The sequence below is a fragment of the Tasmannia lanceolata genome, unplaced genomic scaffold (assembly GCF_043159265.1).
Source record: "Tasmannia lanceolata isolate RefF3 unplaced genomic scaffold, GAP_Taslan_0.1 ptg000007l, whole genome shotgun sequence".
Taxonomy (NCBI): Eukaryota; Viridiplantae; Streptophyta; class Magnoliopsida; order Canellales; family Winteraceae; genus Tasmannia; species Tasmannia lanceolata.
This window is the reverse complement of record NW_027518684.1, coordinates 19,514,747-19,542,711: the sequence shown is the minus strand read 5'-3', so window position 1 is coordinate 19,542,711 and position 27,965 is coordinate 19,514,747. Positions and strand designations below refer to the sequence as shown.

At 39.1% G+C, this 27,965-nt stretch overlaps 2 protein-coding genes across 11 annotated transcripts; both read right to left on the bottom strand.

Moving 5' to 3' along the window:
- Window positions 1-6: 6 nt before the first annotated feature.
- LOC143880652 (uncharacterized) lies at window positions 7-13,990 on the bottom strand. Its single transcript, XM_077383628.1, has 6 exons — window positions 13,841-13,990; window positions 8,086-8,612; window positions 7,535-7,727; window positions 4,655-4,719; window positions 4,210-4,420; window positions 7-467 (listed from the first exon to the last, which is right to left on the bottom strand). The coding sequence occupies exons 1-6, from the start codon at window positions 13,988-13,990 to the stop codon at window positions 126-128; spliced, it is 1,488 nt and encodes a 495-aa protein (XP_077239743.1). The 3' UTR covers window positions 7-125.
- A 5,165-nt stretch (window positions 13,991-19,155) lies between these two features.
- LOC143882219 (uncharacterized) lies at window positions 19,156-27,443 on the bottom strand. Of its 10 annotated transcripts, none has more exons than XM_077385697.1 (8): window positions 27,151-27,443; window positions 26,827-27,018; window positions 26,465-26,667; window positions 23,024-23,613; window positions 21,851-22,043; window positions 21,630-21,694; window positions 21,328-21,538; window positions 19,156-19,627 (listed from the first exon to the last, which is right to left on the bottom strand). In XM_077385697.1, coding segments are annotated over exons 2-8 (1,626 nt in total). In that variant the 5' UTR covers window positions 26,828-27,018; window positions 27,151-27,443; the 3' UTR covers window positions 19,156-19,264. The 10 variants fall into 10 exon arrangements, with proteins under 10 accessions (XP_077241812.1, XP_077241815.1, XP_077241814.1 ...); XM_077385700.1 differs by having other exon boundaries at window positions 26,465-26,730; window positions 26,805-27,018; window positions 27,151-27,441; XM_077385699.1 differs by having other exon boundaries at window positions 26,805-27,018; window positions 27,151-27,441.
- Window positions 27,444-27,965: the final 522 nt, after the last annotated feature.

The following is a 27,965-nucleotide window of genomic DNA, read 5'->3' as shown; positions in this document are numbered from 1 at the left end:
TGATATTCTCTCCATTATTGATATAAAAGTATCCATACAAAGTTATCAATTGGACCATGTAAGCCAATATTTTCTATGATATGATTAGTGAACCATACAAAAATGAAACTCAACAGCTTCTTGTTCTACCTAGCTTTTCCTTTCCAAATTTCAACTTGCTTTATTGAATTTGCTTTCCTTTTAAGGAATGTTTGAAGAGTTGGGGGGTCAAAGGGTGGAGGCAAGGTGCATGGACTTGAATCTGCAGAAGTCTTCACCATTGATTCCATCATGAACTTCTTCTCTAATCCTTTTGCAGGGCAAACCATGGATTCTGAACAAAGTTCAATGGATTTTCGAGGTTTCACAGGCTTGTAGGTCAAGAGCTTAGCATATTCATTTAATAGGTTAAACATGTAATCATACACATTATCCATCTTCACCTCCTCCTGAATGAAGTTGCTCCCCATCTTTCCAATGGCTTGTGCCTAGAAGATTCATGGAGATTCAGATTAAAAGAGTTAAAAATATGGGAAAAAAGGCAATGGACATTGAACTATCACCAAATTATGAGCAACATTAAAAATTTAAAGAACCTTAGCATGCACATATGTTATAAAAGAGAGAACATGTGAGGTGAAAAATTCTAAAGAAAGTAGACACTAAACATGTATCAAACGCCATTGAAAATCAATATAAAATATTTAATAACCGTCATTGGAAGTGAATAGAAAGAGAAAGTTTATAGTAGGTTAAAGAAGAACCATTAAAAAAAAAGCTAGGTTAAGGAGGAAGGGTTAATGTAGGTAATAATTACAGGTAAATAAGACTTCACTGCTAATTAAAATTACATGTTTTGGAGATTCATATTTTGAAAAAGATCGATGTAAGTTTCATTTGAAATTCAAGATAAGTTTTTAAGTCATCAAAACAATCCTTTTTTTAATACATTCATTAGGTATTATCAAAGGGAACACCGTCTTTTAGGAAAAAATAATTACCTAAATAGGAAGCATGATTTTAGAGAAGCGAGCTTCCCAAAAAGGAACTTGGAAGCAAGCTTCCCATCCAACTAGGAATTTCCTAAAACTATAGTCTTAACATAAGCATTCTCGTACATGGATCGGTTAAATCTAGTGTTTCATGAATTACTAGACAAATCAAGTGTTTCATGAATTTCTAGCCAAATCATAGGAGCAAGGACTAGCAAATTATGGTCTTAGGTTGGGGTGCACGTTTGCAAGATCACTATTCATCTGTTGGGCCCCATTATGAATGGGCCACAGCACAAAACAACACCAATCAGACAATCCTAACCATTAGACTGAGCGAATTTTAGTTCTTCAATGTAAACTGCTAGTCATTTACATCTTATGTTACATGGATTCTTCTGAATGGGCTAAGAATTCGTGTCAGACACGTCTCAAATTCCAATACTTTAAGATTCACAGAGACACTTCTAGGTCTCTTTTAATTGTTTTTTTCCTTGAATATTGCTACCACAACTTTACAATTATTGCATGTTTTAAGTTTTATCTATCCTAATTGTAAGTTTTTTTTCTTTCTAAAGGATTCATTTAGCCAACCCCAATTAGTTTGGGACAAAGGTTTTGTTGAGTTGAGTTGAGTTATATGAAAATAAAACATTATATTTGCTCAACTTACTAAAAAATTTAATATATTGTTTATTATAATTAAAATTTCAAAATTAATTAATATATTCCGTCGAATCCAAAAATCTTTCTTTTTGAGGTTTGATGAATCCGACACTCGATACCCTTGTTGGATTCTGATGATGCCGAAATCCGATTACATGATCTAGATGTGTAGGGTTGGAATCTGTGATGATCCTGCACTCACAGAGAAAGCGTTAGGGGCTTCGGAGCTGTGGTTCCTGGGGACCACTCGGACGCTCAAGTTAGAAATCGGTGGCACCATAATAGAAAACAATACAAGGAGAGGATTGTGTAAGAGCAATGTTTACCCCAAAGTGTAAAGTGAGAATGCCTTTAGCGTGGGGGTCCTTATATAGGGGGATATTAGTTAGGGAACTTGCCTCTCCATGGCAAAGGATTCCTCATTGTTCACGTATTTGTCGGCCCTGGACATGAGTTCTTGAAGGTCTCTTAGCAGATTAATATTAAGTGAAACCTTCAAATCTCTGTCCCAGGTAGTAGCGATGAGTGTGGCTCGTACCATCTCATAATTGGGCTCCTTAATCTGAGACAGTTCTGCTCGGAACCGACCAACGAAAGCTCTTAAGATTTTGTCCAAACCTTGTTTGAGAGCTAGGAGAGCGTCAACTGGCACGGTCAAGGCATATGAAAGTTCGGGATGATCTGGGCATTGGTGATCTCCTCCGTGAATGGCAAAAACGAGTCATCCTCCCATTCAGCGAAAAGTTTGGAGTCGTATGGTACCTTTATTTGTTGTTGAACCTCCCGTAACTGGCGTTGGAGGTCGGCGACGATGGCCGAGTCCACCACGTTCGGTTTGATTGCGCGGGGGACTTGGGGGGCGGCGTTTGTATCTACGACATTCTGAGGGGTAGCGTTTTGATTTTGAAGCACCAGGTTGGCGAACGTTAACTCCACCGGTCCTCTATTTCTCCTTCCATCGCCGACCGTTGCATTGGAGTTCGGCAACGAGCTTGTCACTAGGGCTGGCAATTAAACCTGTGAAAAAGGGGATCCGGCCTGCCCCGAACGGGGGCGGGTATTCCCCGGTCTAAGCGGGGATGGGGATGGGGAATGGAAAAATTCCCCGAAGTGGGGGACGGGATGGGGATGGGGATTGCTTTGGCCCCGCCCTGCCCCATAATCCCCGCACAAAATTGATTTTTTTGTTATTAAATTTGAATTTGGGTAGCCGTACTTATCATAGCACAAATTCCATTTAGTATTCCTAAATTTTACCTAATATCATTCTCAAATATTTTTTTTTTTTTTGTAGAATTTTCTAATAAAAAAAAAATCCATTAAACGCATTTCCACGTAGGGCGTGAGGTGGGGATGGGGATTAGATTTTCCCCACGGGACGGGGGCGGGGATGGAGAATGTAACATCCGGCCCCACCCCGCCCCGTTGCCACTCCTACTTGTCACCGAGGCGGAGGGATGGACGGGGTTTCTTCGGCTCCCCGGATTCTATCCCTCGGGAGATTCGTCCTCTTGTTCAGTGATGGGAGAATCATGAACGTCGGTGATCTGGGGGGTCACGTTTACCGCCAGACTCCTTGATTGCGGCGGCAATCATCTCAACAGTTCTTGGAGGACAGTGGTGACATCTCCAAACTGTCGGGTGAGTTGATTGAACAGACCCATGGTCACCGGAGCTTCATCGGCCGCCGGAGGTTGATCTCCCTCTGTCGACGATGGTAATGGGTTCGAGGTGGTGGCAGGGTTGACGTGGCTCCTCGTTACCATCCTCTCGCCTTGTTGGGGTTGTTATGTGCCCTTCTAAGTTTTAGATTTCGAAGTTGCCATGGTCCCACGGATGGCGCCAGTCTGATGCCAAAATCCGGTCACGATCTAGATGGGTAGGGCTGGAATTTGTGATGATCCTGCACTCACAGAGAAAGCGTTAGGGACCCCGGAGTTCTGGTTCCGAGGGACCACTCCGACGCTCAAGTAAAAAATCAGCACAACAGTAGAACAAAGCAAGGAGAGGATTGAGTGAGAGCACTATTTACCCCAAAGTGTAAAGTGAAAATGCCTTGAGCGTGGGTCCTTATATAGGGAGAAATCCACAACTAGTTAGGGAACTTGCCTCAATAGGAGTCTTTCCTTATTGGGCGATTTCCTTGGGAGATAAGTAACAAGTTTCCGTCCCTAAGAAGGACTTTCCTTCGGTGGCGCTTTCCATCTTGGCAATGTTACTATTCCGGAGATACGGAGAATCCTCATGGGATTCTAATTCTTGGAGGATATATTCGGCTTCCAAATATAGAGGGGGACACGTGTCTATCGCCGACGGTAGTTACCGATTTTACCCCTAACAGATTCCGACATTTTACAAGTTGTTATTTAGTCTCCAAAAGTTCTCTGATCAAGTAGTTAGGATTGCCCAATAGCATGAATTTTTGGGCTATTGGCACATCCATATTGGACCCACTAGATGTATAGTACTGTTTCGCGATATACAAATGTACTGCATTAGAGTCACTAATTGATATGATCACTTTTGTTTAACATCCATGAACAACTTGAAAAATAATCTGAGAGAGAATTACCTTCTGTTTGTGGCTGTTGCCCCATTCGACAGCGAATTTGATTGATCTGCACTTGTCATCTTCTCTTACTGGCCAATAATGGTGCATAGGCATTAGGCTTCTTGTGAAGAAGTCATAGTATCGAGAATTCACTAACAAACTAAGAGAATCACACGCCATGATGTATTTCTGGCTAACAGACCAGGTATACCCTTCAACATAGATCTTATATCTGCACCAAATTTGCCCAACAAATCATGTTAAAGTATAAAAGATTAAATAATGCCATCTCTAAAAGCTTAAGCTTTTGGTGTAATTGGTTGTTTCACATGCTATCAGAACAAAGGTTCTTTGCTCTGGGTTCAAAACTCCTTGATATTAAAAATCCACATGTAATGGCCAACCCAAAAGAGGAGCCATTACTAGAAGAAATGAACCTAAGAAACAGGTCAAAATTCATAGTTACCTGTAATTGCATTGACTTGCCAAATCAGAATGTTTAAATCCTTGTCGAGCTTCGCGTTTCCAATCCTACAAAAACTCTGCTAGTAAGTCCCCAAGTATTTGTATTTTCGACCATTTCCTAAGCTAATTGCCCACTTGGATTCTTATCTATGGTTTTTCCCTCAATAAAAACAAAATAAAATTCAGATTAGAAAAAGGAGTTTTTGAAAAAGAAGTCTTCTACCTACTTTGCTTTATTTGCAAAGAGAGTCTAGTTTGAAAATTTGCAAATAGAGTCACCACATCTGTTTGAATTTTGCAATTTGGGCCATGCCAACAATTTGTGACCAAAATACCCATGGTAGTTTTTTTTACTCATTGAAAAAGACTAAAATGTCCTTTTACGTGAAAAGACAAGAAATTATCATGTAAAAGACCAAAATACCTATGACAGTCAATGATAAATTTTGAACCAAGGGTGTGGTGTAAAAAAATTGGGCCCATCCCATCAAACACATGACGTGTAAAATTGTGGGCCCCACCATATGATAAAATTCAGAATTTCTACTAATCTCTTGGATGATTTTCATTAACACTAACAGGTGCTTAAATAAGCACTTACAGATAATCAATTAAGGAAATAGATATAGATAAGACCATAAGATCGTCCTAATCTAAACTAACTTCCCTAATCTATCACCAAGATCCCAATCTAAACTAAGTTTCCTAATCTACCCCCATGATAGATCTGATATGACAAATCTTAACACGCCCCCTCAAACGTATATTGATTGAAAATCTATATACGTTTGCTTACAATAAAATTTCCCAAATTGATTACAATAAAAATTTCCATAACAATTACAATAAAATGCCCCCAACACACTTAGCAATCTCTCGAATCTTCTGAATGATGATAAACATCCACTAATATTGACCGATGCTTCTTGCCGAATGTCCATTGATGCCAATTGCCGAAAGGAATGCCGATTGCAAGATGAGTAGCGAAGAGAGACACAAGGCCTGGATGGGCGAAATGGTTCAATATTGACCAATGCCACATGGGTCGACTTTAGGTATCGATCCATAAGGAATTTGTACGATTCTTTCAGGTACGCACTCCAAGGGACCAAAGATTATATCCTAATGGACCGAAGCACCTCACTGAGTAGAGTTGTTATTTCAGGCACAAACCTCAGACAGAGGTCCTCAACTGAAATATACAAATGAAAGAAACGGAAAATAAGAAAAAATAGATAGGAGAACAACATCTAGCGGCTGGAAAAGGGACAACAATTAACGGCTAACATCAAGGGTCATAAAAAGAGATTGGACTATGTGTAGAAAGAAGGGTGCAAACATCAAATTTTGGAGGACTATTGAGACACAAAGATGTGCATTTGGGAAAAATTGTGGGGAAAATAGAATAAAAGATGGTATATATTCTGTAAGATTTGGTGAGAGGGCATTGGCAAAACCAAGGAAAAGTCTTAGATACATTTGGAAGGTTTGGGAAAGTAGGAAGGGATGCACTTACCATTTTAAAGGCAGCTTAGGAATTAACTAAAAGATAGAGAAAGAGGTGTATTGAATAAAAAAGAGGGTTGGCAAATTTAACCTTTACCCTTCTTATCTCCTCGTGAATAGAGATTTTATATGGTGGCCAACCTTTACATGTAAAGGTCGGAGAGAGAAAACCCCCCTCCCTTGACTTTTTGTTGGATCAAAAATCAAGGATGGCAGGTTTTCTCTGTTTCTCTGCGCTTGTTTCCACACGGTCGGCTACCATATAATTTCTCGAATAAATAAGCAGCCAACTAAGAAATAGTCAGGGTTTATCCCCTTGGGCTCCATTTTCTCCTTCACACGGCACATCTTCAAACAACCCATTCCAAACCAAAAAACACTCTCATTCAGTTTTTCTCGGGTTCTTGGCTCGTTGCCGTCGAGGATGACTTCGATCTTCACCATTGAGGATGCCGTTGGAGCTCAGGCTGCCCAGGGATCCATGCTGAGCACATGCCTCGAAGAAAGTGGCGTAGGTTTGGGAAGAAGACAGAAAATGTTTTTCTTAGAAAGGCTTCGATTAGAAGATTCGCTGCCAAGGCTTCGTGCCAGAGAGTTTTGGTAGTAAGGATTTAGATAGAGTTTCGGTAGTAAGGATTTAGATTTGCAAAGTGGTAGTGGGGTTTGATGATGGCCCGGCGGACGGCTAGATCGGCCATCCTCCGGAGAACGGAATTGATAGGGTTGTGCTCATGCCCAAGTCGGGTGCTCTGATACCATGATAAAATTCAGAATTTCTACTAATCTCTTGGATGATTTTCATTTACACTAACAGGTGCTAAAATAAGCACTTACAGATAATCAAGGAAATGGATATAGATAAGAACATAAGATCATCCTAATCTAAATTAATTTCCCTAATCTATGACCAAGATCCCAATCTAACTTAAGTTTCCTAATCTACCCCAAGATAGATCTGATATGACAAATCTTAACGCCATACACATGGGCTCGGGTGGAGGTTGTGGGACATGCCCCTCAAAATAGGAGATAAAATGGTGGGCCCACTAGATGCATGGGTTTGAATTACGTTGGTGGGACCCACCCTTCCGAATATACCAACGAGCATCACGGGTATTTTGGTCTTTTACAAGGTAGTTTTTATCTTTTCATATATAATTACATTTTGGTCTTTTCGGAGTAAAAAAAATCTACCATGAGTATCTTGGTCACAAATTGATGGCATGACCTGATTTACAAATTCCATTCAAACGAGATGACTCTTTTTGGCAAATTGTCAAACTAGAAGATTGTTTTTGCAAATAGAGCAAAGTATATGAATTCTTTTGCAAAAACCCCTTAGAACAATAGCAGTGACATCAACTATAATACCTACTTGGACATAGATGTGAACTTTCCAGTCTTGTGTGTCAGAGACATTGCATTTGAGAAGTTCCATTCTGGGACCAGAGACCCATGGGTTCCCTTTCCAATAAGCATAGGGTTCCCTTTCCATCCATTTGATTCTCTTGTTGCCTTCTTTCAAATCCTTCAACAAAGACTCCCATGGTTTGATGTTGACCTCAGGCCTGAAAACATAGTCTTATGAAATCAAATCAAAGCCAATTCAAGTACGAGCAATCACCAATTTGAAGTGTGGGCCGTACGGTATGTCTTGAAAAGTAATGGACTATAAGGCCTTTCATCATATAAAAACTCAGATGGATAGATAGATGGTGACAATAGAGAAATTATATGGTGGCCGACCGTGCACCAACAAGAGCGGGAAGCACACCCTCGACATTTGATCCAATAGCAGAACACTAAAAAGTTAAAAAAAGAGGTTTGTTGTTGGATCAAATATCAAGGATGGGCTTCTCGCCCTTATTGTTACACGGTCAGCCACTATATAAAATCTCGGTAATAATAAGGGTTAGAGGATTTTACCAACCCCAGAAGGACCAATCCGGAAAAACGATATCCAAGCTCTCGTTATCGGCGCAGTAACGGAATACCGGCGGTGGGGTTGTGGTATTGTAGTCACGTGACTTGACGACTGGAGTGTCATCGCAGTTAAACATTAGATCCAAGTCCGGCAACCGGCTCGAATACCGCCTGAGAAGCTGTGCTATCCCCCATAACGTAAAAACATCTCTCGTTTGAAATGAATCCCGATATTTCTCCATGTAGGCTCTCCCATTCAGTACTACTAGCCGAAAACTCGCCTTCTCTTTTGCACTCTCCACAATCTCCCTCGAGATTCCAGTAGCTTTCCACAACCGTAGATCTTCGTGGATCCAACGGAAGTATTCTGGGCAGATGGGCGATGAACGGTCAGCGTTAGTTTGGGAAATTGGCAGGAGATTTGCCGGCGGGCAGGTTGGCGTCAGGTTTCCGGCAGGGCAGATGAGGGGAATTTCAAATTTCTTTGGGGAGGGTGTGATGGTTTTTCTGGGGTCGTTGACTATGGTTGACTGCAATTAAAATTTCATTAGATTAGAAAGCGCTTCTTTAAAAAATGTGCACCCTCAAGTAATGTAATAATAAGCAGTTTTCCTTATTCCACCATTTTTTATCTTTCGTTGCATTTTCCTAAAAATTAGGAAGATATCTTCGAAAATTGTGCTTTATTTATGAAATTATCGGTGGATGGTAGTTAGAGTTTGAAAATTGTCTTTATTTCTGAAATTATTGGTGGATGGTGGTTAGCACTGTCACCTTCGAGTGCAAATAAAGCATAAAAATAGGATTTATCCTTTTTCTCAGAACGTCCCCTCCTCCTTCATTGGCGCTAAGTTTGTTTGCAGCCCCGTGAAGAAGAAGAGGAAGAGGAAGAAAAGAGGAGGAAGAAGAAGAATAGATGCCAGAAAAAATATAAGACATTGGAAAAATAGAGAAAAAAAGAAAAAAGAAAAAAAGAGGAAGAAGATCGAAGAATGGAAAGTTGGGGTAGTCTAGGGAAAGTTGAAGTCATCTCGATGGGTCGAACTTGAGGTTGCCATGTTCAAACTTTGGGTCGCCTTGGAACACTTGAGGTAGTCTTGCTTAAGTTTTCTGAGACGACCCCAAGTTTCTGAAGTGACCTTAGGTTTAGGGAACCCAAAGTTTAATTGAGACGCCCCCAAGTTGTCCAAGGTGGCCCCAAGTTTTCCTATACAACCACTAATTCTATGCTTTATATGCACTTGAGGGTAGAAAAAACTTTTGGACTCTATGACGCCGTACGTTTGAAAACCAAACTTCAACCACCATCCATAGATAATTCAGAAATAAAGCGCAATTTTCGAAGAAATAACCCTAAATTACAACATTTCCACATTTTGTTTTTCTTTTCCTAAAAATGACATAAAATTTAAATGCTAAAAATGGAGTGGAAATATCATTTCCAATTTGCAAAATTAAATGAAAAATCATATCCACAATACTCTTGTTTGCATGTTGGCGCCATTACTTAATTGGAGATTTTATATGGTATGTTAATATAAAGTCCAGTATTTTAAAAAGTATTGTACGGCCCTTTTCATAGGATTATCCAAATCGTTCATTTGTTGGCCAACAGCGTAAATAGGTTGTGGCCAAAAGTTGGATTTCTATATTGGGAGTTAGGATTCCTATAGAATTTTTTTTCGGGGCACAACTAATTGACGCTGTGTGGCAACAATCGAACAGCTTGGATCATCCTATGTAGTGGGATGTACAGTACTTTTTGAAAAATACTGGACTTTATGGCCGCACACTACATAAAATCTCAGCTGGTTATGATCATCCTATGGAAATGATTTTTGGGGCATGACCTATTTACGTTGTATCCAGACAAATGATCCCTTTGGATCCTATGAAGTGGGCCGTACAGTACATTTAAAAACATATTGGACTTTACAGCCACACACCATATAAAATCTCACTTAATTGAACAATTTCTATATAAGGAGATGATGTTTGAATCTCCTTTTCCTACTTCCTTTTGTTTGTCTTTTCCAAAAGGCACAAAAAGGGCCATAAATGCTCTTATTTTTAGGGTGACACAAACAAAAGAGAATTGCAATCAAGGTTTTAAATTTTAATTTCAGTCTGATCAGCATAGAAATAAAAAACTCTAGATTTCAATGGAAAATTTTAGTAAAAATTTTGTAAAATCAAAAAAAGTGTATGAAAACATATGAAAATGATAAGATAAAATTTCAGAAAGTGCCAAAATAAGTAAAATTACGTACTCAGAAATTATCAGGAAAAAACTACCTACATCAATTTAACATAAAAAACCGAGTGGTATGCACTATCACATGTCTAATAATTCAGTACATATCACGTTTAACATGTAATTCATTAAATATTTATACTTAATACATATACTACATTTACATAATTTTTTTTGAACCGGTAAAACTAAGCAAGGCGGTAAAACATACTGGTATAGTATACAAATAAATTATGTAACGCATATTGGTACAATATACCACTAACAAAGTTACGATCTTGGTTCCACTCTGCATTTCAATTTTGGTATGTGTTTCGATGGGAGCTAGCGTCCATCGCAGAAGGCATTTTGCGGAAGCACTGTTGCATGTGAGACCAGCCACAACGGCTCACTTTTCAACAACTATAAGAGATCAAAAGCCAGGCATATCAATCCAACGGTTCAGATCAATGAAAAGCGGGACCCATCTCCGATGAATAGAAGTGAGTCCCACCTCAATGAGAACCCTTTCCCATTCACAAAAAGAAGAGAAGGGCAAAAGAGAGAACAAGATCTCATTTGTCTAGAATAAAGCTCAGGGTTTTTGAGAAATGAAATTAGGGTTAGGGTTTTAGGACAAACTTACAGTAATATAGGTGCCTATGAGAAGAAAAGCCGAAAAGAGCAGCGTCAACCAGGTAGTAAAGAACCGAGAATTGAACAAACTCAGAAATCTCTTCATCTCTCTCTCTCTCATCTGTTACTACTAACTTCCTGAAAATTAACAAATAGGTAACCTACTTTAACATGGGAAATTCACTGAAATTTCATGAGAAATGATAGTAAAGGACCTGATAATATAACGTTCTACTTCTCCTTCCAAACGATCTCTAATTCTATTTTTCGATTTCGATTACTTCTTATGAAATGCAATGTGAGAAGAACGAAATCTCTATGTATACATCCTATATACAACACTGTCTACATATATGTATAGATGTTGCAAGATTACAATCCCTTGAATAGAGAATACAAACAAGGAAAGGAAATAAAAGAAAGGATACAATCTATAAAAGGCATATGTGCTGGCGAGAATTTATACGATGGGTGGCCTTGAAAACACGTGAAGTCTAAAAAAAATGTAGGTATGGGATCGGAGGGTTAGGATCATCCTATGGAACTGATTTTTGGGGCACAACCTATTTACATTGTGCCCGAACAGATGAACGGTTTGGATCATCAAAAAAGGGAGCCGTACCTACTTTTTTAGACTTCACGTGTTTTCACGGCCACCCATCATATAAATTCTATGTGCTGAATTTTTTAGAGAGCAACAAGTGTTTGTTACTTGCTTTTTCAGGAGATAAGAAAATCTCCAAGAAAGATACAGAACCCAATTATGGCGCGACTGTATCTTGCTTTTTTAGAAACTCTCCAAGAAAGATAACCGGTGGTGCGACTATCAATAACATAACCAGCACAATCTAATACGGTCCTAGATCGTATTAAAAATATAAAAATTGAAGAACAGAAAGAAAATAAGTAGAGGAGCTACGACCGTTTTAATTCAAATCGTTTTCATTTACTGCCTTTCTCTTTACAGTTAAGTCTCTTATAAAATAATAACTACATGAGTCATAGGAAAAGATAAGAACTAATTGTAACAACTAAGAGATAGGGATAAAGGTAAAAGAAATCAAATAATAACTAATTAGAGCATGAAACGTTAGAGTTGTATGGAATGGGAAGAGTAGAGTCGTATCATTTCCCATCCTTAGACACATTGTCCTCAAGGGTTGAATTTGGAAAACCTGGATAATCTCTTCATGATCCTTCTGATCTTGAGGCTTCTCATTGCCTTCTTATTTGTGCCAGACTATAATGGCAAGATGTGGCTTAGATTGGTGACCCGGCTTGTAGCGTTCGTCGCAATTATAGAAAAAGCCCGTTGTCTTCGCTTGTCCATCTTGGCTAGTGTCATTCGCTTAGCTTGCGGTATCTCCTCTTTTTGGTGTAGAATTAGATGTGCTACCAATAAACTATGGTACATTCGGATGATTAAAGCGATGTTGTGCAGAAATGGCTTCTTCATGCAATGTGGCTAGTTGAAAAGCCTGCATTAGAGTAGTCGCCTGTGAAATTCTTACACCCGCACGGATATCCTCTCGAAGGTCAGATACAAAAAACCCTACCAAAAATGATTCTGGTAAACGAGAGGTGCGATTTGCTATTCGCCCGAACTATGATTGGTAGGCTCGGAACGTCGAAGTCTGCTTGAGTTTCGCAAGTGCCCCATTTGGATCTTCTTGTGTTCACTAAGCCTGAACCATGTGCATAAAGCACGAGTGAACTGCTGCCATGCCATCTCGCAAAAAGTCTGTCACATCCACTGATACCAAGGGATGGCATCACCAGTAAGATAGATGGTAGCCAATTCTATCATCTGATCTTCCAGAATGTTGTTAAAATCTCTGAATTTTTTTGCATTGAAAATCCAACCAGATGGATCTGTTTCATCGAATCGCGGGAAGTCAAGTTTAACGGACCGTGGATGAAATGGTCCATGGCGTTTTGGCAAACTTCGCGTTGCAGGCTGTTATCATGAATGGATGCTTCCAGGGAGGTTAGCTATGATTGATTCTTTAGAGAACCAATTTCTTCATGGACGTACCTTTGTTTAAAAAACAAACAATATAAATATGGAAACTGATGACGCCCAAAATCTTACTCCACGAACTAACTTCGCAGAACCTATAATCCTGCGCTCACAGAAAAAGCGTCAGCGGGCCCGGAGTTGTGGTTCCGGACGGCCACTTCGACACTCAAGTCAGAGACGGGCAATCATAGACAATAGACGGGGAATGAGAGAGAGCTAAGTCAAGTTACCAGACCAGAGAAGAAGAGAGGGTGAGTTGGATCCCTTTGCTTGAGTGCGTAGTCCCATTTTTATAAGGGTGGAGATCCATGATCTTGGAGATATCAATCGTGCCTTTGGTTTCACCCACGTGGGGTGTGATGGCGGGAGAATAAGATCGTGGAGACATCAATCATACGTTAGATTCAATCCACGTGGAGCTTGATAGCTGGCGAATAAACACGTGGAGATACGATTTCCGATGATTATGGGCGAAGATCGGGGATGGTGATTTAGGCGGGATGTTTTGAATTCGAAAGCCGCGCCTTACGCGTACTGGACGTCCGGATTTCCCATTTGGGGGCGAGATCTCCACGATTGTGTTTGGTTCCCTTGGTAGCTTGGTACCGTTCAAGGGAGAAGTATCAAGGAGGTCCAATCAAGGTTCATTACCGAGTGTTGCTGCGGGGACTGTGTCGATCCAGTTGAGTAATGGAGAGGGGTTTGAGGTTCGGTGTCGGATATACCGATTTTACCCCTAACAGAAACTCATTTAGAAAATTAGAAACTATTTCTAAATTAGAGTTTTGCAAATATATAAATTCTTTTTCCACCATGAATTTGTTTCTAAAAACAAAAATACAAATAAAGTATGAGACCGGTTCACCTACATTGCGACGCTGTGCAAGACGCTTCGTCGCCTGCCATAGCCATCTGAAAAAAGGTATATGGTAGATCTTCTCTCCACTTTTCCTAATCTTTAGGGCGAGAATATTAATGCCGATCAAAATCCCAATCGCGGTGAAAAGGAGGGTTTTCATTTCTGACAGAGATTTTTTTTTCTCATTTCTTTCGCTTGTCGATTTTGATTTTGTGTGCGTGGAGAAGTAATCGAGAGAGGGTGAAAATCAATGGAGGCATTCAAGGTTTGCAATGGTTCTATTACAAATTCTAGGGTTTTTCATGTGCTTTTCTCTAAGAAATTCATGCTCAGATGTTGAGGGAAGTCATGCAAACAATTATAGACCGATCCACCCATAAATGTGCTTAATTTGGTGTGCATACTACGATAGGCTCTCGGTTTTTACTCCGTGAAACATATTTGCATACTCTAGGATCAGCTTGCACTCGAACTTAGCATAGCAGAATTGTGTTCTTTCATGGACCAACCCGAGACTTCTTTAAGGAGTTATAACAAGCAGCCCCTACCTCTATAATGGTTCTCAATTTTGTTGAATGGAGTTTTTGGGCATGAACATTTTGTCACAATTCTTCCATGAAGTGACTTGGTCTTCTCAAGGTTATTGCAATGGCTAACTTTGTCTAAGAGCACTATGAGTCTACATTTAAAAGGTGAACAAAGTCACAACAGTCTAGTGCTCTGGATTTAGTTTTTGCATAAACAGATCATTCACACACAACAATTACAACTTCCTTTTCCAACTATATCAACTTGGTGTCAAAGCTGCATCCCTGCAATACTTTCACCTCATCAATTGTCCTTCATATCACAACACAATGTGGATTTCCAAGAATGCCAAAGAATACTCAATGTGGATTTCCATTTCAAGTGTTGTTATTGTCAGTTTGCATTTTTTCCCCACTCACAACATGCTTTTTAGCATATTAAAATTTCTAGTTCTATCAATCACGAGTTAAGAGGTGTTCTTATAGAACTTTGTTCAATAATGAATCAGAATACCACTATATTGATGGTTTTATTGAGCATTCTTAAACCTTTGATCGGCCTTGCGTTCTTTTCTGGTTTTGATCAGCCTTAAAAAAACTAAAAAAGATAGCAGAAATGGAAACTACAACCCATTTTTTTAGGGAAGAAGAGATTTTATTCTCGTGATTATCGTGGCCCTAAGGAATATGAAAAGATAGAAATGGGTTACCGGTTACCCAAAGCATTTGGTTTTACCGCTTTTAAATCTGGACCACACATGTGATCCTGCGGCTATGGCATGGGCGACGAAGAGCGCAACAAGTGGTTGCATTCATCGAAAGGAACAAATGAAGATGCAATTGGTTCGAATTTGACCATGGGGTGATTATTTCTTTCATTTGAAATGGGCCCTTATTTTTTCATTGTTTAGTCCTTGGATCGGGAAAGAATATAGAAATAGAATCAAATAAAGGAGTGGATCCTAAAGAGATACCACTTCCTCATGACTTTATCTTGAATCGGGATCTTTTGGCTCAACTTTATCCCAGTTTTGCCGAGGGAGAATCAGTCTCATAAAGTATCCCTCTTTAACTTTTTTTTCTCTTTCAAGTTTGTTTTCATAATCAAGTTAGGAAACTTATTTCCATGGAATTCGCTTCTAATGAAAACTATTTTAGCAATTTAGGAACCTTGCAATCTTGGAAACTCCTTTCCATAGAACAGTTTCTAAAACAAATGTCTTTTTTGTAAAATTAGAAACTTCTCTACTATTTCAAAATTAGAAACTTGTTCTTTTCATACATTTGTTTCCAAAACAAACAATCTAAATATGAGAACTCATTTGGAAAATTAGAAACTATTTCTAAATTAGAGTTTTGCAAATATGTAAATTCTTTTTCCACCATGAATTTGTTTCTAAAAACAAAAACACAAATAAAGAAACTCATTCTTTTCCAAATTTTGTTTCTAAAAGAAATAATTTTTAAATTAGGAAACTACTTTCCATTTTAGAATTTGTTCTTAAAAATAACTCAAACAACAGAATACTTTCCTTTCGGATTATCTCTCTCTTTTCTCAAAATTGAAACTCCAAGTTACCATTTAAAATAATCAATCGAATTAATTAATCAACCAACTTTCAAAATATAGAATTCTATAATTAGAAAGTTTCTTTTCCACCCAAAATTAGAAACTCGAAGTTCCCATTTTTGAATTAATTAATCTAATTAATTAATCCAATTAACCAATTAATTCACAAACACCCCTGCTACGGTATATGTGCCCAAGTGCATACACCATAGTTATAGTATATTTCCTCCCTGTATCCCATCCGTCCGTGCAATCCATAATATGCGAGACCCGGATTCTCCAAGAATCTCATGGGTCAAATGAGTAGTGAATGGGATCGCTGCAGGGATCCGATGATCAATCTTGCATTACTCTTAGAGCTACACCGTGGCCTCGTTCTGTAGTCCTACTAGAGTCGCATTTAGGTAAGTGACCCTCACTAGGGCATTCCTTGAAGATGACCTTCAGATCATCCAAATACCCCTAATCACATTTTATGTGTACCTCCTACCTCCAATCCTCACTTACCGGATTGGGTCCTACGGGGGTTGGACATTTACTATCCCCTGGGCACACCCAAGGTATACCTTCCAATGCACAAGCTTGGGCCCGCAAAAGAATTTGCAAAATCCTTTGAAAAATAACCAATTATTTTGAAAACATTCTTTTATAAACATTTTATCAAAATCACCTGGTCAGGTATTTTATAAGACCCCTGCTGTGACTGAAACTGTTAGTGACTTGCCTCCCTAAGGAGGTTGAGGGTTCCATGTTCCCGAAATAGGCTACCTGAATTTGTGTATGGAGGCAAGGTCTGATGCTGGTTGTGTGTAGGATGAGATGTCTAGTCTCAACCCCAACCCAAAACCTTTTAGGTCTGTAAAGAACCAAAATGTCATATCTCCCCATCCCTTAGGATCTGCAAACCCTTGGGCATGACTAATCCTACAATGCTGCCTGAGGACAAACATCAATATAATAAAGAACGTAACACATTCCTTTAATGTACCCTTTACTTGTCACGAAATTCGTTAATTTTCTCTCATGAATTGCACCATGACTGGCTTTTAGGGCATATGGTCTAACAAAATCAACCATCCACCCTTTAGTTTTTAATATTTTTTCCAGCGATATATCGATTCCGGCCCACTTCCAACTGAATTTGCAATAATTGAACATTTCGGTTCATAATTTTAGTTTATCGCATAAACAGAACGGATTATACAAGGCAAAAGGAAACCAAAAAAGTAAGGAGAGGAGAGAAGCTTTAGGAAATGAACCTGACAGAGCATGAACTTACTATGAAAGTAAAAGAGACCATTGCCCCTCCCCCCCTCTCTCTCTCTCTCTCTCTCTCTCTCTCTCTCTCTCTCTCTCTCTCTCTCGGTAAAAGCGGAGAAGAAAGAGGGATTAATATATGGAGATTCCCTGAACAATGTGAGTAGGTTGCTCACGCCTTTTCCCCTTTTACATCTCTCTCACTTTCTTTGTTTCCATCTCCTTTTTTCCATACTAGTTGGAAACTTGTTGGAGAATTAAACACACCGCATCATTGGATGTCTTGATCAAAACCTTCGTGCTTGTCATCTTCATCGTACTTTTGGCACATAGGAGGGTGATCGGACTGTCTTAGCCATCTGATTGGTTTTCTACAATAGAAATAACCAATGGTCCACATACAAGGGAAAATGTATTGCATATCTTTCTATAGATCAAAGGCCCGACACTTCTATAAATCCGGGGGTTAGGATCATTCATGGAGATAATTTGTGGGGTACTACCTATTTAATTTGTGGACCAACAAATGAAGGCCTTGGACAACTACAAGAAAAAGTGCTTATAGCGACGGCATTTTTACCGTCACCCTTTAAACATCGCTAAAACATCATAATTTGTGACGGCATATTTTACCGACGCATATAGTATCTACCTGGTGATGGCTGATTTTAATCTGTCGCCATATGTTAAGTTATGGGCACAGTCAATTTTTAACCGACGTTGTACAAAATCACAAAATATATTTAATATTTATTTCATAAATTTATTCGCGACGGTCATACATTACCATCACCCGTAATTTCCCATATTGATGACAAACGTCTCCCTCCATAAGTTGCTACCATATATTTTCCTTTGTAGCGACAACAACTATGTCTCACCGTAGAAAATTTATTAAGCGATGCCGGATAACCATGCTCTTAAACATTTCGGAGAAGATCTCCAAACATTGTATGCCAATTATCACATATGTAGCGACGGTCGTATAAACCATCACCAATATTTTAATTAGAGCCGATTATGAACCGTCACCAAAAAAAAAAAACTTCGAAACAGAGCCCTTTTTTCGAGCAAAACTTGGCTGCTCAACGTTGCACAGGAGGACCTCCTGCGCAACGCCCTAAAATAAAAAGGAAACAGAGGGTGTGGAAATATATCAGACCATGGAATTGATATTGCCTCACCCCCTGCTTTTAGTGTATTTTAATGCATTGTGCAGGAACCTCCTGTGCAAAGTTGTGTAGCCAAGTTTTTTTCCCTTTTTTCTGTCACCCTTCCGAAACCCTGTCCGGCGTGTCCTCCCGTCACCCTCTCTTACTAGTGCCCTCTCTGAGAAGAAGAAGAAGAAGAAGAAGAAGAAGAAGAAGAAGACGAGGACGAGGACGAGGTAAGCTTTTATTTATGATTTTTTAATTTCAGATTCTTGTTTTGCCAATTTTCTTTTGCAACACTAATGAACATACCAAAAATAAGGTAAAGAGTCATGATTGTCATGTACTTATGCAACAGTTGCTTCCTATAGCTATTAGACGAGCCCATGGAGAGTCAGCTGTGTGCAAGGCTATGATCGAACTATTAGGGAACTGTGTTCAAAGGATTATCGGGCAATTGAGTTTGCAGGATAGAGAAGAAAATTATTGTTACACTTTATGGTTTAGAATTGACATTCCTGCCAGGATATAAGAGATTTGCACAACACAAACAATTTCTAAATCACATTCCACCAAAACTGGGTTCCGTGATTTCGAACCAGCTAAAATAAGACAACACAAACAATTTCTAGAAGAGAGCATTAGGGCCTTTCATTCCTGCTTCTCTCAAGTTTATCCCAAGCAACTATACCACAAGAAGGATATGTTTCTCATTTTATCAAAAGATAAGGGTACTATTGCCATAAAATGTATCCTTCAAAAAAGAAGTAAATTAGGAATTGAAGGGCATCCAAGGGCATTCACAAAACTTACAAGCATCTACATACTCATATTCTCTCCATTATTAATATAAAAGTATCAATTGGACCATGAATCATAAAGCCAATATTTTCTATGCTATGACTAGGGAAACATACAAAAGTGAAAATTTACATCTTGTTGTTTTGGTTCTCCCTAGCTTTTCCTTCCCAAATTTCAACTTGCTTTATTGAATTTGCTTTCCTTCTAAGGAATGCTTGAAGAGTTGGGGGATCAAAGGGTGGAGGCAAGGTGCATGGACTTGAATCTGCAGAAGTCTTCACCATGGATTCCATCATGAACTTCTTCTCTGTTCCTTTTGCAGGGCAAACCATGGATTCTAAACAAAGTTCAATGGATTTTCGAGATTTCACAGGCTTGTAGGTCAAGAGCTTAGCATATTCATTTAATAGGTTAAACATGTAGTCATACACATTATCCATATTCACCTCCTCTTGAATGAAGCTGCTCGCCGTCTTTCCGATGGCCTGTGCCTGGTAGAATCATGAAGATTAATATTAAAAGAGTTGAAAATATGGGAAAACAGACAATGGACATTGATATGTCACAAAATTATGAGCTACATTAAAAATGTAAATAACCAAAGCATTCACAGTTGTTGATTGGTGTTGCGAATCGAGGGCGTGAAGTGATGCGAGAAAAACAAGGGGTTTAGAAAAGCGACAAGTTTTGAAGAAATTAAAGACGAAATGAGTACGAAAGTATGCCATTTAAAATCAATATAAAATATTTAATAAGCCTCATCGGAACTAGACAAGAATGACTAGAAAGAGCAAGGTTGTAGTAAGTTAAGGAGGAACTATTTAAAAAAAGTAGGTTAAGGAGGAAGGGTTACTAATGTAGGTAGTGATTAAAAGTAAATGAGACTTCACTGCTAATTAAAATTACAGGTTCTAAAGATTTACAGTACTTTCACATACATTATTCATATAGATTTAATGTTAAATTGTCAGTAAAAGATCCACGTAAGCTTCATTTGAGACTAAAGATGAGGTTTTAAGTTTTAAAAACACTCTTTCTTTAATACATTCATCCGGTATTGTCAAAAGGAAAAGCCATCTTTTAGAAGAAAAAAAATTCACCTAAATAGGAAGCCACTTTTGGAAAAGCTTCCCAGAAAAGAACTTGACTTCTGAAATGAGCTTTTGGGGAAGTGATTTTTCCCATCCAACTGGGAATTTCCAGTAAGTTTGGTCTTAACTTAAGCATTCTAGTTTATGAATAGGTTATGATCCAGTGTTTAATGAATTACTAGCCAAATCATAGGAGCAAGGACTAGCAAATAATGGTCTTAGGTTTATTAGCATTTTTGCAAGATCCAAACTGTTCATCTGTTGAGTCCCATTATGAATGGACCGTAGAAAAAAAAAAAACCACTCAGATAATACCAACCATTAGATTGAGGGAATTTTAGTTCTTGAATGTGCACTGCTAGTCAATAACAACAATCAACATGCAGTCCTCAAAAGTCCTGTGATCTAGTAGTTAGGATCATCCAGTAGTATGAATTTTGGACTATGGCACAACCATATTGGGCCCAAGTTCCCAACCGATGAATATCAAAGTCTCACGATGTACGAATGTTCTGCATTAGAATCACTAATTGGTGTGATCAATTATGTGTCGGAAATTGTAAATCAAAATTAATATGTTCATGGGTTTGTGAAAAGTCATTTTCGTCTTCTAGGTAGTTATTATGTGTGGAAAATATAAAGAGTCTTTTGTGTTTCCTAGAGTTTTCGAAGTCTAGCTAGATTACCAAAGAGTCAAATGGTGAGTTCCTATGTTGTTGCTTAGGATACCTAGTGGACTTGTGGGAACTACAACCAAGTGTTTTAATGTATTTGCTATTTTCAGGTCTCTTGAGTCTATAAGTATGGTGTCTTTGTGTAGAGATTGTATGCTTAAGAATTTCAAGGGACGGCTTAGAGAGAAGCTTTAAGGGTTAAGGTTCAAGGGAGAAAAAGTGTAGAAATCTCTTGTGTGTTCTTTATATTTTGGTGTTATACTTGGTTTTTGGTGGAGCTCTACACTTGCCCTTTGGCCATGTATCTCCCAAGCTCCCTTACCTTTTCTCTTACGATCACAGTACGCATCATTGATCCATCAAAGTGGGGCCAACATTCTGGTTAACACCAATGCACAACTTGAAAAGAATCCGAGAGAGAATTACCTTCTGTTTGTGGTTGTTACCCCATTCGACAGCAAATTTGATTGACCTGCACTTGTCATCTTCTCTTACAGGCCAATAATGGTGCACAGGCATTAGGCTTCTTGTGAAGAAGTCATAGTATCGAGGCTTCACTACTAAAGATAGAGAATCACATGCCAGGATGTATTTTTCGCTAACAGACCAGGCAGACCCTTCAATGTAGATCTTATATCTGCACCAAATTCGCACAACAATTCGAGTATTAGATAAGAAAACAGCATTGAAGAAATGAACCTAAGAAACAGGTCAAAATTCATAGTTACCTGTAATTGCATTGACTTGCCAAATCAGACTGTTTAAATCCTTGTCGACCTTCGCTTAACCAATCCTACAAAAACTTTCTGCTATTAAGTACACAAGTATTTATATTTTCAAACATTTCCTTAGGTAATTGCCTACTGGGATTTTACTGTATGGCTTCTTTCTCACTAAGAACAAAATCAAATACTGATTAGAACAATAGCAGTGAGATAAACCATAATACCTGAGCATAGATGCGAGCTTTCCAATCTTGTGTCTCAGACACATTGCATTTGAGAAGGTCCATTCTAGTAGCAGCCACGGCCGGGTTCCCTTTCCAATAAGCATAGGGTTCCCTTTCCATCCATTTGATTCTCCCGTTGCCTTCTTTCAAATCCTTCAGCAGAGACTCCCATGGTTTGATGTTGATCTCAGGCCTGAAAACATATACAGCCGTATAATTTCAAAGTTGGGCTGCCAAAACACTAACAGTTCAAGCCATGGCCCAAACCAAGACATAATGTTAGAAAGTGGACTTTGGCCTAGCCCTTTTATAATCATGGGCTTGGACCAAGCTTTGTACAAAAACAAATCCAATCCAGGGTGGGAGCAATCTCCAATTTGAAATGATCTCATCTATTATGGAAAATTTCATGAGATCTGACCGTTCATGTTCCATGATTTTGTACCATGGCCCACCACAGTGGAGAGGCCGCTGAGACATCCGTGATGACCGCTAATATGTTTTAATAGTGTGGGTCCCACCAACTCAACTCAAATCCATCCATTGGGTGGGGTCCACCATTTTGATGGGGTATGTCCCACGATCTCCACCCGAGTTATGTATAGGGTAGGGCCCATCATTTTACACTTCATGTTTTGATGGGGTGGGCCCATTTTTGGTCACAGATTGATGGCATGTCCTTGCAAAATTCACTGAAAAAGTGCTGTTGCAAATTGTAAATAAAATGAAGTTGATTAGTTCTGTTGCAAAAATAACTAAATATGGAAAACAAGAAATCCTGAAAAAGTTTTTCTATTCCGAACTTTTCCAGAAAAGAAAGGAATGGTTATTTTCACATGATTTTTTTGTATTTTTGGAATCTCTCTCCTTTGTTTTTTTTTCCCCTTGCGGCCGTCCTTTTCTCCAAAAGACGGGATTCCCGTTTTGCTAGCAACCCTGTTTTTAATCTTTTAAGTTCTTGCGAGGGTGATGATTTTTTCGCTCCCCCTGTAGGATAATACACCCCACTCTTAACGTCATACGAGGTCAAAAAGCGTTAAAGTCTGCGACAATTCACGTTAAAAAAGGAGTGTATTATCCTAAAGAGGGGGCGAAAAAATCATCTCCCTGTCTTGCAATCCGAGTAGTAGAGCATAACGGCAAAAAGGTAGTAAAAAGGAGAAAACATTTTACCAACCCCAGAAGGACCAGTCCGGGAAAACGATATCCAAGCTCTCATCATCAGCGCAATAACGGAACAAAGGTGGTGGGCTTGTAGCATTTCTTCCTCTATAGTCACGTGACTTAACAACTGGCCAGTCAACGCAGTCAAACATCAGATCCAAGTCCGGTAACCGGCCGGGATACCGCCGGAGAAGCTGTACTATCCCCCACACCGTAAAAACGTCTCTCGTTTGAAACGCCCTTCGAAACTTCTCCACGTAGGCTCTCCCATTTATTACAACAAGCCTGAAATTCGCTGTCTTTTTTGCCCTCTCCACCATTTCCCTCGAGATTCCCGTAGCTTTCCATGGCCGTAGATCTTCGTGGATCCATCGGAAGTACTCAGGGCAGAGGGGGGATGAACGGTCAGGGGCAGTTTCGGAAAGAGGTGGGAGTTTGGCCGTCGGGCAGGTTAGGGTTAGGTTTCCGGCCGGACAGCGGAGGGGAATTTCGAGTTTGTTTGGGGATTTTTTGGGGTGTTTGGGTTTGGGGATTCTGTGGGAATGTCTGTGGATTGCTTTTTTGGTGGGAGTGATGATGGATTTTGAGTTAATAGTAGACTGCAAGGAAAATTTCATTAAATTAGAAACCGCTTCTTTCTAAAAGCTTAATTACAACTTATAAGCACCAGTTGTTTTCCCTATTCCACCATTTTCCACCTCCTTTTGTTTTGCCTTTTGCTGGGAAAGGGAGTGGAAATATCATTTCCCCAATTGCAAGATTAAAATGAAGAAATCATATCCGTAAAAGAGAATACTCTTGTTTGAATGGTGGCACCATTACTATATAGAGGGAGATGATATTTAGACTCCCTTTGAAAAAGGCACATAGAAAGAGACGAGCATGCTCTAGGTGCCTAGGATAACACAAACAGAAGAAGTTATATGATGAGTGGGCGTACAAACTCGTACCCCATCATCCCATTCTTGATATTTGATCCAACAGCAGCTCACGTTTTGAGAAGCTGCTGTTGGATCAAAGATCAAGGGTGGTACGTCCTTTCTGCCACCTTTACGTGTTTGTATGATTTTTCTTAGGGCAGTGATAAATCGACTCCCCAAATAGATAAATCGACTCCTAGAGGAGAGAGAGAAAGACACATGGGAGTCGATTTATCACTCCCCTTTTTCTTATTAATGATGGACATTTAAGCAAAAAAAACCATTCATAATTCATTATATACCATATTTTATGTGTAATTTATATAAAAATTTAAACATAATAGATGCACCATATTTTATATACAATTTTTATAGGGCGATTATTTTTTCGCTCCCATAGGATAATGCGCCCCCTTTTAACGTGATTTGACGTCAAAAAGTGTTGAAGACTGCCCACAATTCACCTTAAAGGGGGTGCATTATCCTAAGGGGGCAAAAAAATCATCTCCCTTTTTATAGATATAATTATATAGCACATTTTTATAAATATAATTATATAACACATACTGGCATAGTATACCATGAATACACTTACAATTTTGGTTTCTATTCTGATATAGATTTTGGTGGTGATGAAGAAAAAATCATTTCGACTGTTTTGTGTGTAGAAATTTAAAACTATGTTTACAATGATGGAATTGGGTGGAAATATCATATCTTCCATTTTGGCATTATTGAAAGAAGAGAGTGCACATATCATTTATTATTTGTAATTTAATAAGTTATAAAGTTAGGGCATTTAAAGATCAGTAACTGTTTTGATACCCACAGAGACGACACATTCATCCATGGAGCACATGGAGTGTGATGATGATCACGACATCCACTTTACTAAAGCTAGATGAAAAAGTGATTTCACCACATTTGAATGATCTGAACCGTCCATCTTCGAGTAATTTAACCATCTTAAAAAAAATGCTAGAACGGAAAATGGGCGATTTTTTTCTTTTGGCATTTTCCCTTGTGTAGCACATCTGGAGGTAGCACATACACATGCATGTGAGGGGTAGTTTTGCCATTTAAGGGAAAATTACCTTATAGCACATCTGGAAAATGCCACATAGGGATAGAATTAACTTGCAAGTCACTACTTACCTTTTGTTCAGTTTACACGACACCCGCGGGTCCAGGTCACTCTTTGCCAGGTCTATCCACGGGTGCCCATAAAAACCCAAATGATCAAGATTTTATACGGTTTAAGTCCTTATAGTCCACTATTTTTCAAAAATTACTGTACGGACCACATCATTAGATGATCTAAACCATCTATGTGATGGAACACAACATAAATAGGTTATGCCCCAAAAATCATTTCCATAGGATGATCCGCGCCCTCTGATCTATAGAGGTTTCCATAATTAATAATATGCAATTCTTCCGTAGATCAGAGGGCTAGGATCATCCTATGGAAATGATTTTTTGGGCACATCATATTTACGTTATGGCCCATCACATGGACGGTTTGGATCATCCTATAGCGTGGGAATTAAAACAGCAAAAAACAAAAAAAAAACAATTGAGTGGCCCGTGGGTCCACCCGGCCCATAAGGGTAGGGTCCGGGTTCACAAAATAGTGACCCGTAAGATTCAAGGTCATTTGTGACCCGGCCCGTACCACCCGGGACACCTACAGGTTGGGTGAAACCGGCCCGGCCCACCCATTTGCCAGGTCTACGTCACAGTAGGTCCCACATTTGATTGATCTGAACCGCTCATTTGATAAAGTTTCTTTTGAATCTCTCGTGCTAAAAACTCATGCCCCTCGTCAAATCCTGTCATCCAATATTATTGCTTTTGTTACGGTTGAATATATGCACTTTTTGATCGTTGAAAGAAAAAAAATACAAATTTTGTATATTAGGATTAGATGATGTGCTTGAGGCTGGGAGATCCAAAGCAATGGCAAATATATTGAACGGTTCAGATCAATCAAAAGGGGACCCACCACGGATGAATAGAAGTGGGTCCGATCTAAAATGAGTTACCACATTGCTCACGGGTGGCACCGACAAAACTGCCCGCCTTTAGCGGACTATTATTTGCCACGTGGCAATCAGTAAAAGACTAACTAATCAGAGAACATCCACCGGTTCGGATGAAGCCATGCAAAGACAAGGGACGGCAAATGCTCCTTACGGCGCACTTTAGAGAATGCCCTTTAGCACTCGAATTATCCAGCCGGAAATTTAGACAAAAAAAATGCAACTGATATTGGCACTAACATTCCTTGTCTTTTCTTATTTAATAGGCTTTAAGAGCGGTTAAACTATAAAAGACAAGTTAAGTTAGTGTAATTATTAAAACAAGACAGTGCCAATATCAGTATCCAAAAAACAAAAACAAAAACAAAAACAAAAACAAAAACAAAAAGAAGAGAAGGAGAAAAGAGACCGAGATCTCATTTGTGTAGGATTAAGCATAGCGATTTAGGAGAAATGAAATTAGGGATAGGGTTTAAGGAAAAACTTACGGCGTCGATCCAGCGAGCAGTAATAAAAGCGCCGATAAAAAGTACGAAGAAGAAGAGCAGAGTCATCCTTGCAGTACTAGGATATTTCTTCAATGGCTTCCAAATCGTACCCGATATATGCCGATAAATTCCAGATCCGTGCCAGAAAAAACTCAGAAATCTCTTCATCTTTCCTTCTGTTTCTGCTAAATATTCCTCTGCCACTGATCGGACTCGAAAATTAACAAAAAGGATATCTACTTTTCGGCAGAAAATTCACTCGAGATCTGATGAGAAATGATAATAATAAACAACGAATAGAACTTTCTAATTATTTTTCTTATGAAATGCCAGAACTGACCTGAAGGAAGATTGAGATTTACTTTTTCAGCTGAATTTTTTTTTCCTTTGGCAGTGTTTCTGTGCTTTTTAGTTAGATCTCTTCAAATTCCCTTTTATGCTACATTTGGAACATCTCTTTCCTGATTCCGGTAAAAACAAGCATTCTTTCGTTAAATCAAGCATACAATTTGCAGTTTCTGATACTTTTCCACCCGATCTAGGCCTACTTCCAACTGAATTTGCAATAATTCAACATATATTTCAGTTCATAATTTCAGTTTATGGCAGAAACAGATCTGATTAAACGAGGAAAAATGAAACAAAAAAAGTAAGGAAAAGTGATAGAGAAGCTTTGGGAAAGATACCTGAAATGGAATCAACGATGGTGAAAGTTAAATATGAAAGTAGATGAGACCTTTGCTGTCTCTCACATAGGGTGAAGTAGAGAAGAAAGAGAGATTTATTTATGGAGAATTGGAGATTCAAGGAACAGAGTGGGTAGGTTGTTCACATCTTTTTGCATCTCTCTCTCTCTCTCTATGTTTCCATCTCTGTTTTTTTTTTTGTTGGTATGAAGTGGAAACCTGTGGGAGTGTCTCATGCTTTTCATCTCAATCGTACACGTGTCACATAGTAGGGGATCGGACTGTCTTAGCCGCCTAATTTGCTGTGTACACACATAATGGAAAATGGATTGGACCAAGGCAAATGTGAATGGTTGTTTGAGGTAATGATGTGGTTGTGTCCACTTGTAGATAAGGGTGTCAATTTTGGCAAGGGTGTCAATTTTGGCTCGGCGGCTCGGAAGCTCGCTCGAGCTCGGCTCGAATCCTTAAACGAGCCGAGCCCGATTTAGGCAGGCTCGGCTCGTTAAGAATTTAATATATTTAAATATATATATTATATATTAATATATACACCAAAAGGGTTATCCAGGGAGTGAAAGGGGGAGGCAAAATATGTCACTTTATTTTTGGAACCCCATTTGTTATTTGGACCACCCCCCATAGTTGTGGACCCCGATCCGAGAGGGGCGGGGGGACGTGCCCCCACGCGAGTCTCGGGATCATCCACGTAAAGGAGAGCCTCACCAAGGAACTCTCGAAAGAGTGCCCCTCACAGCATGAGCGGCGATGTGAAGTGAGATACCTCTCGATTCGGGGACTAGCCCGGATTCAAG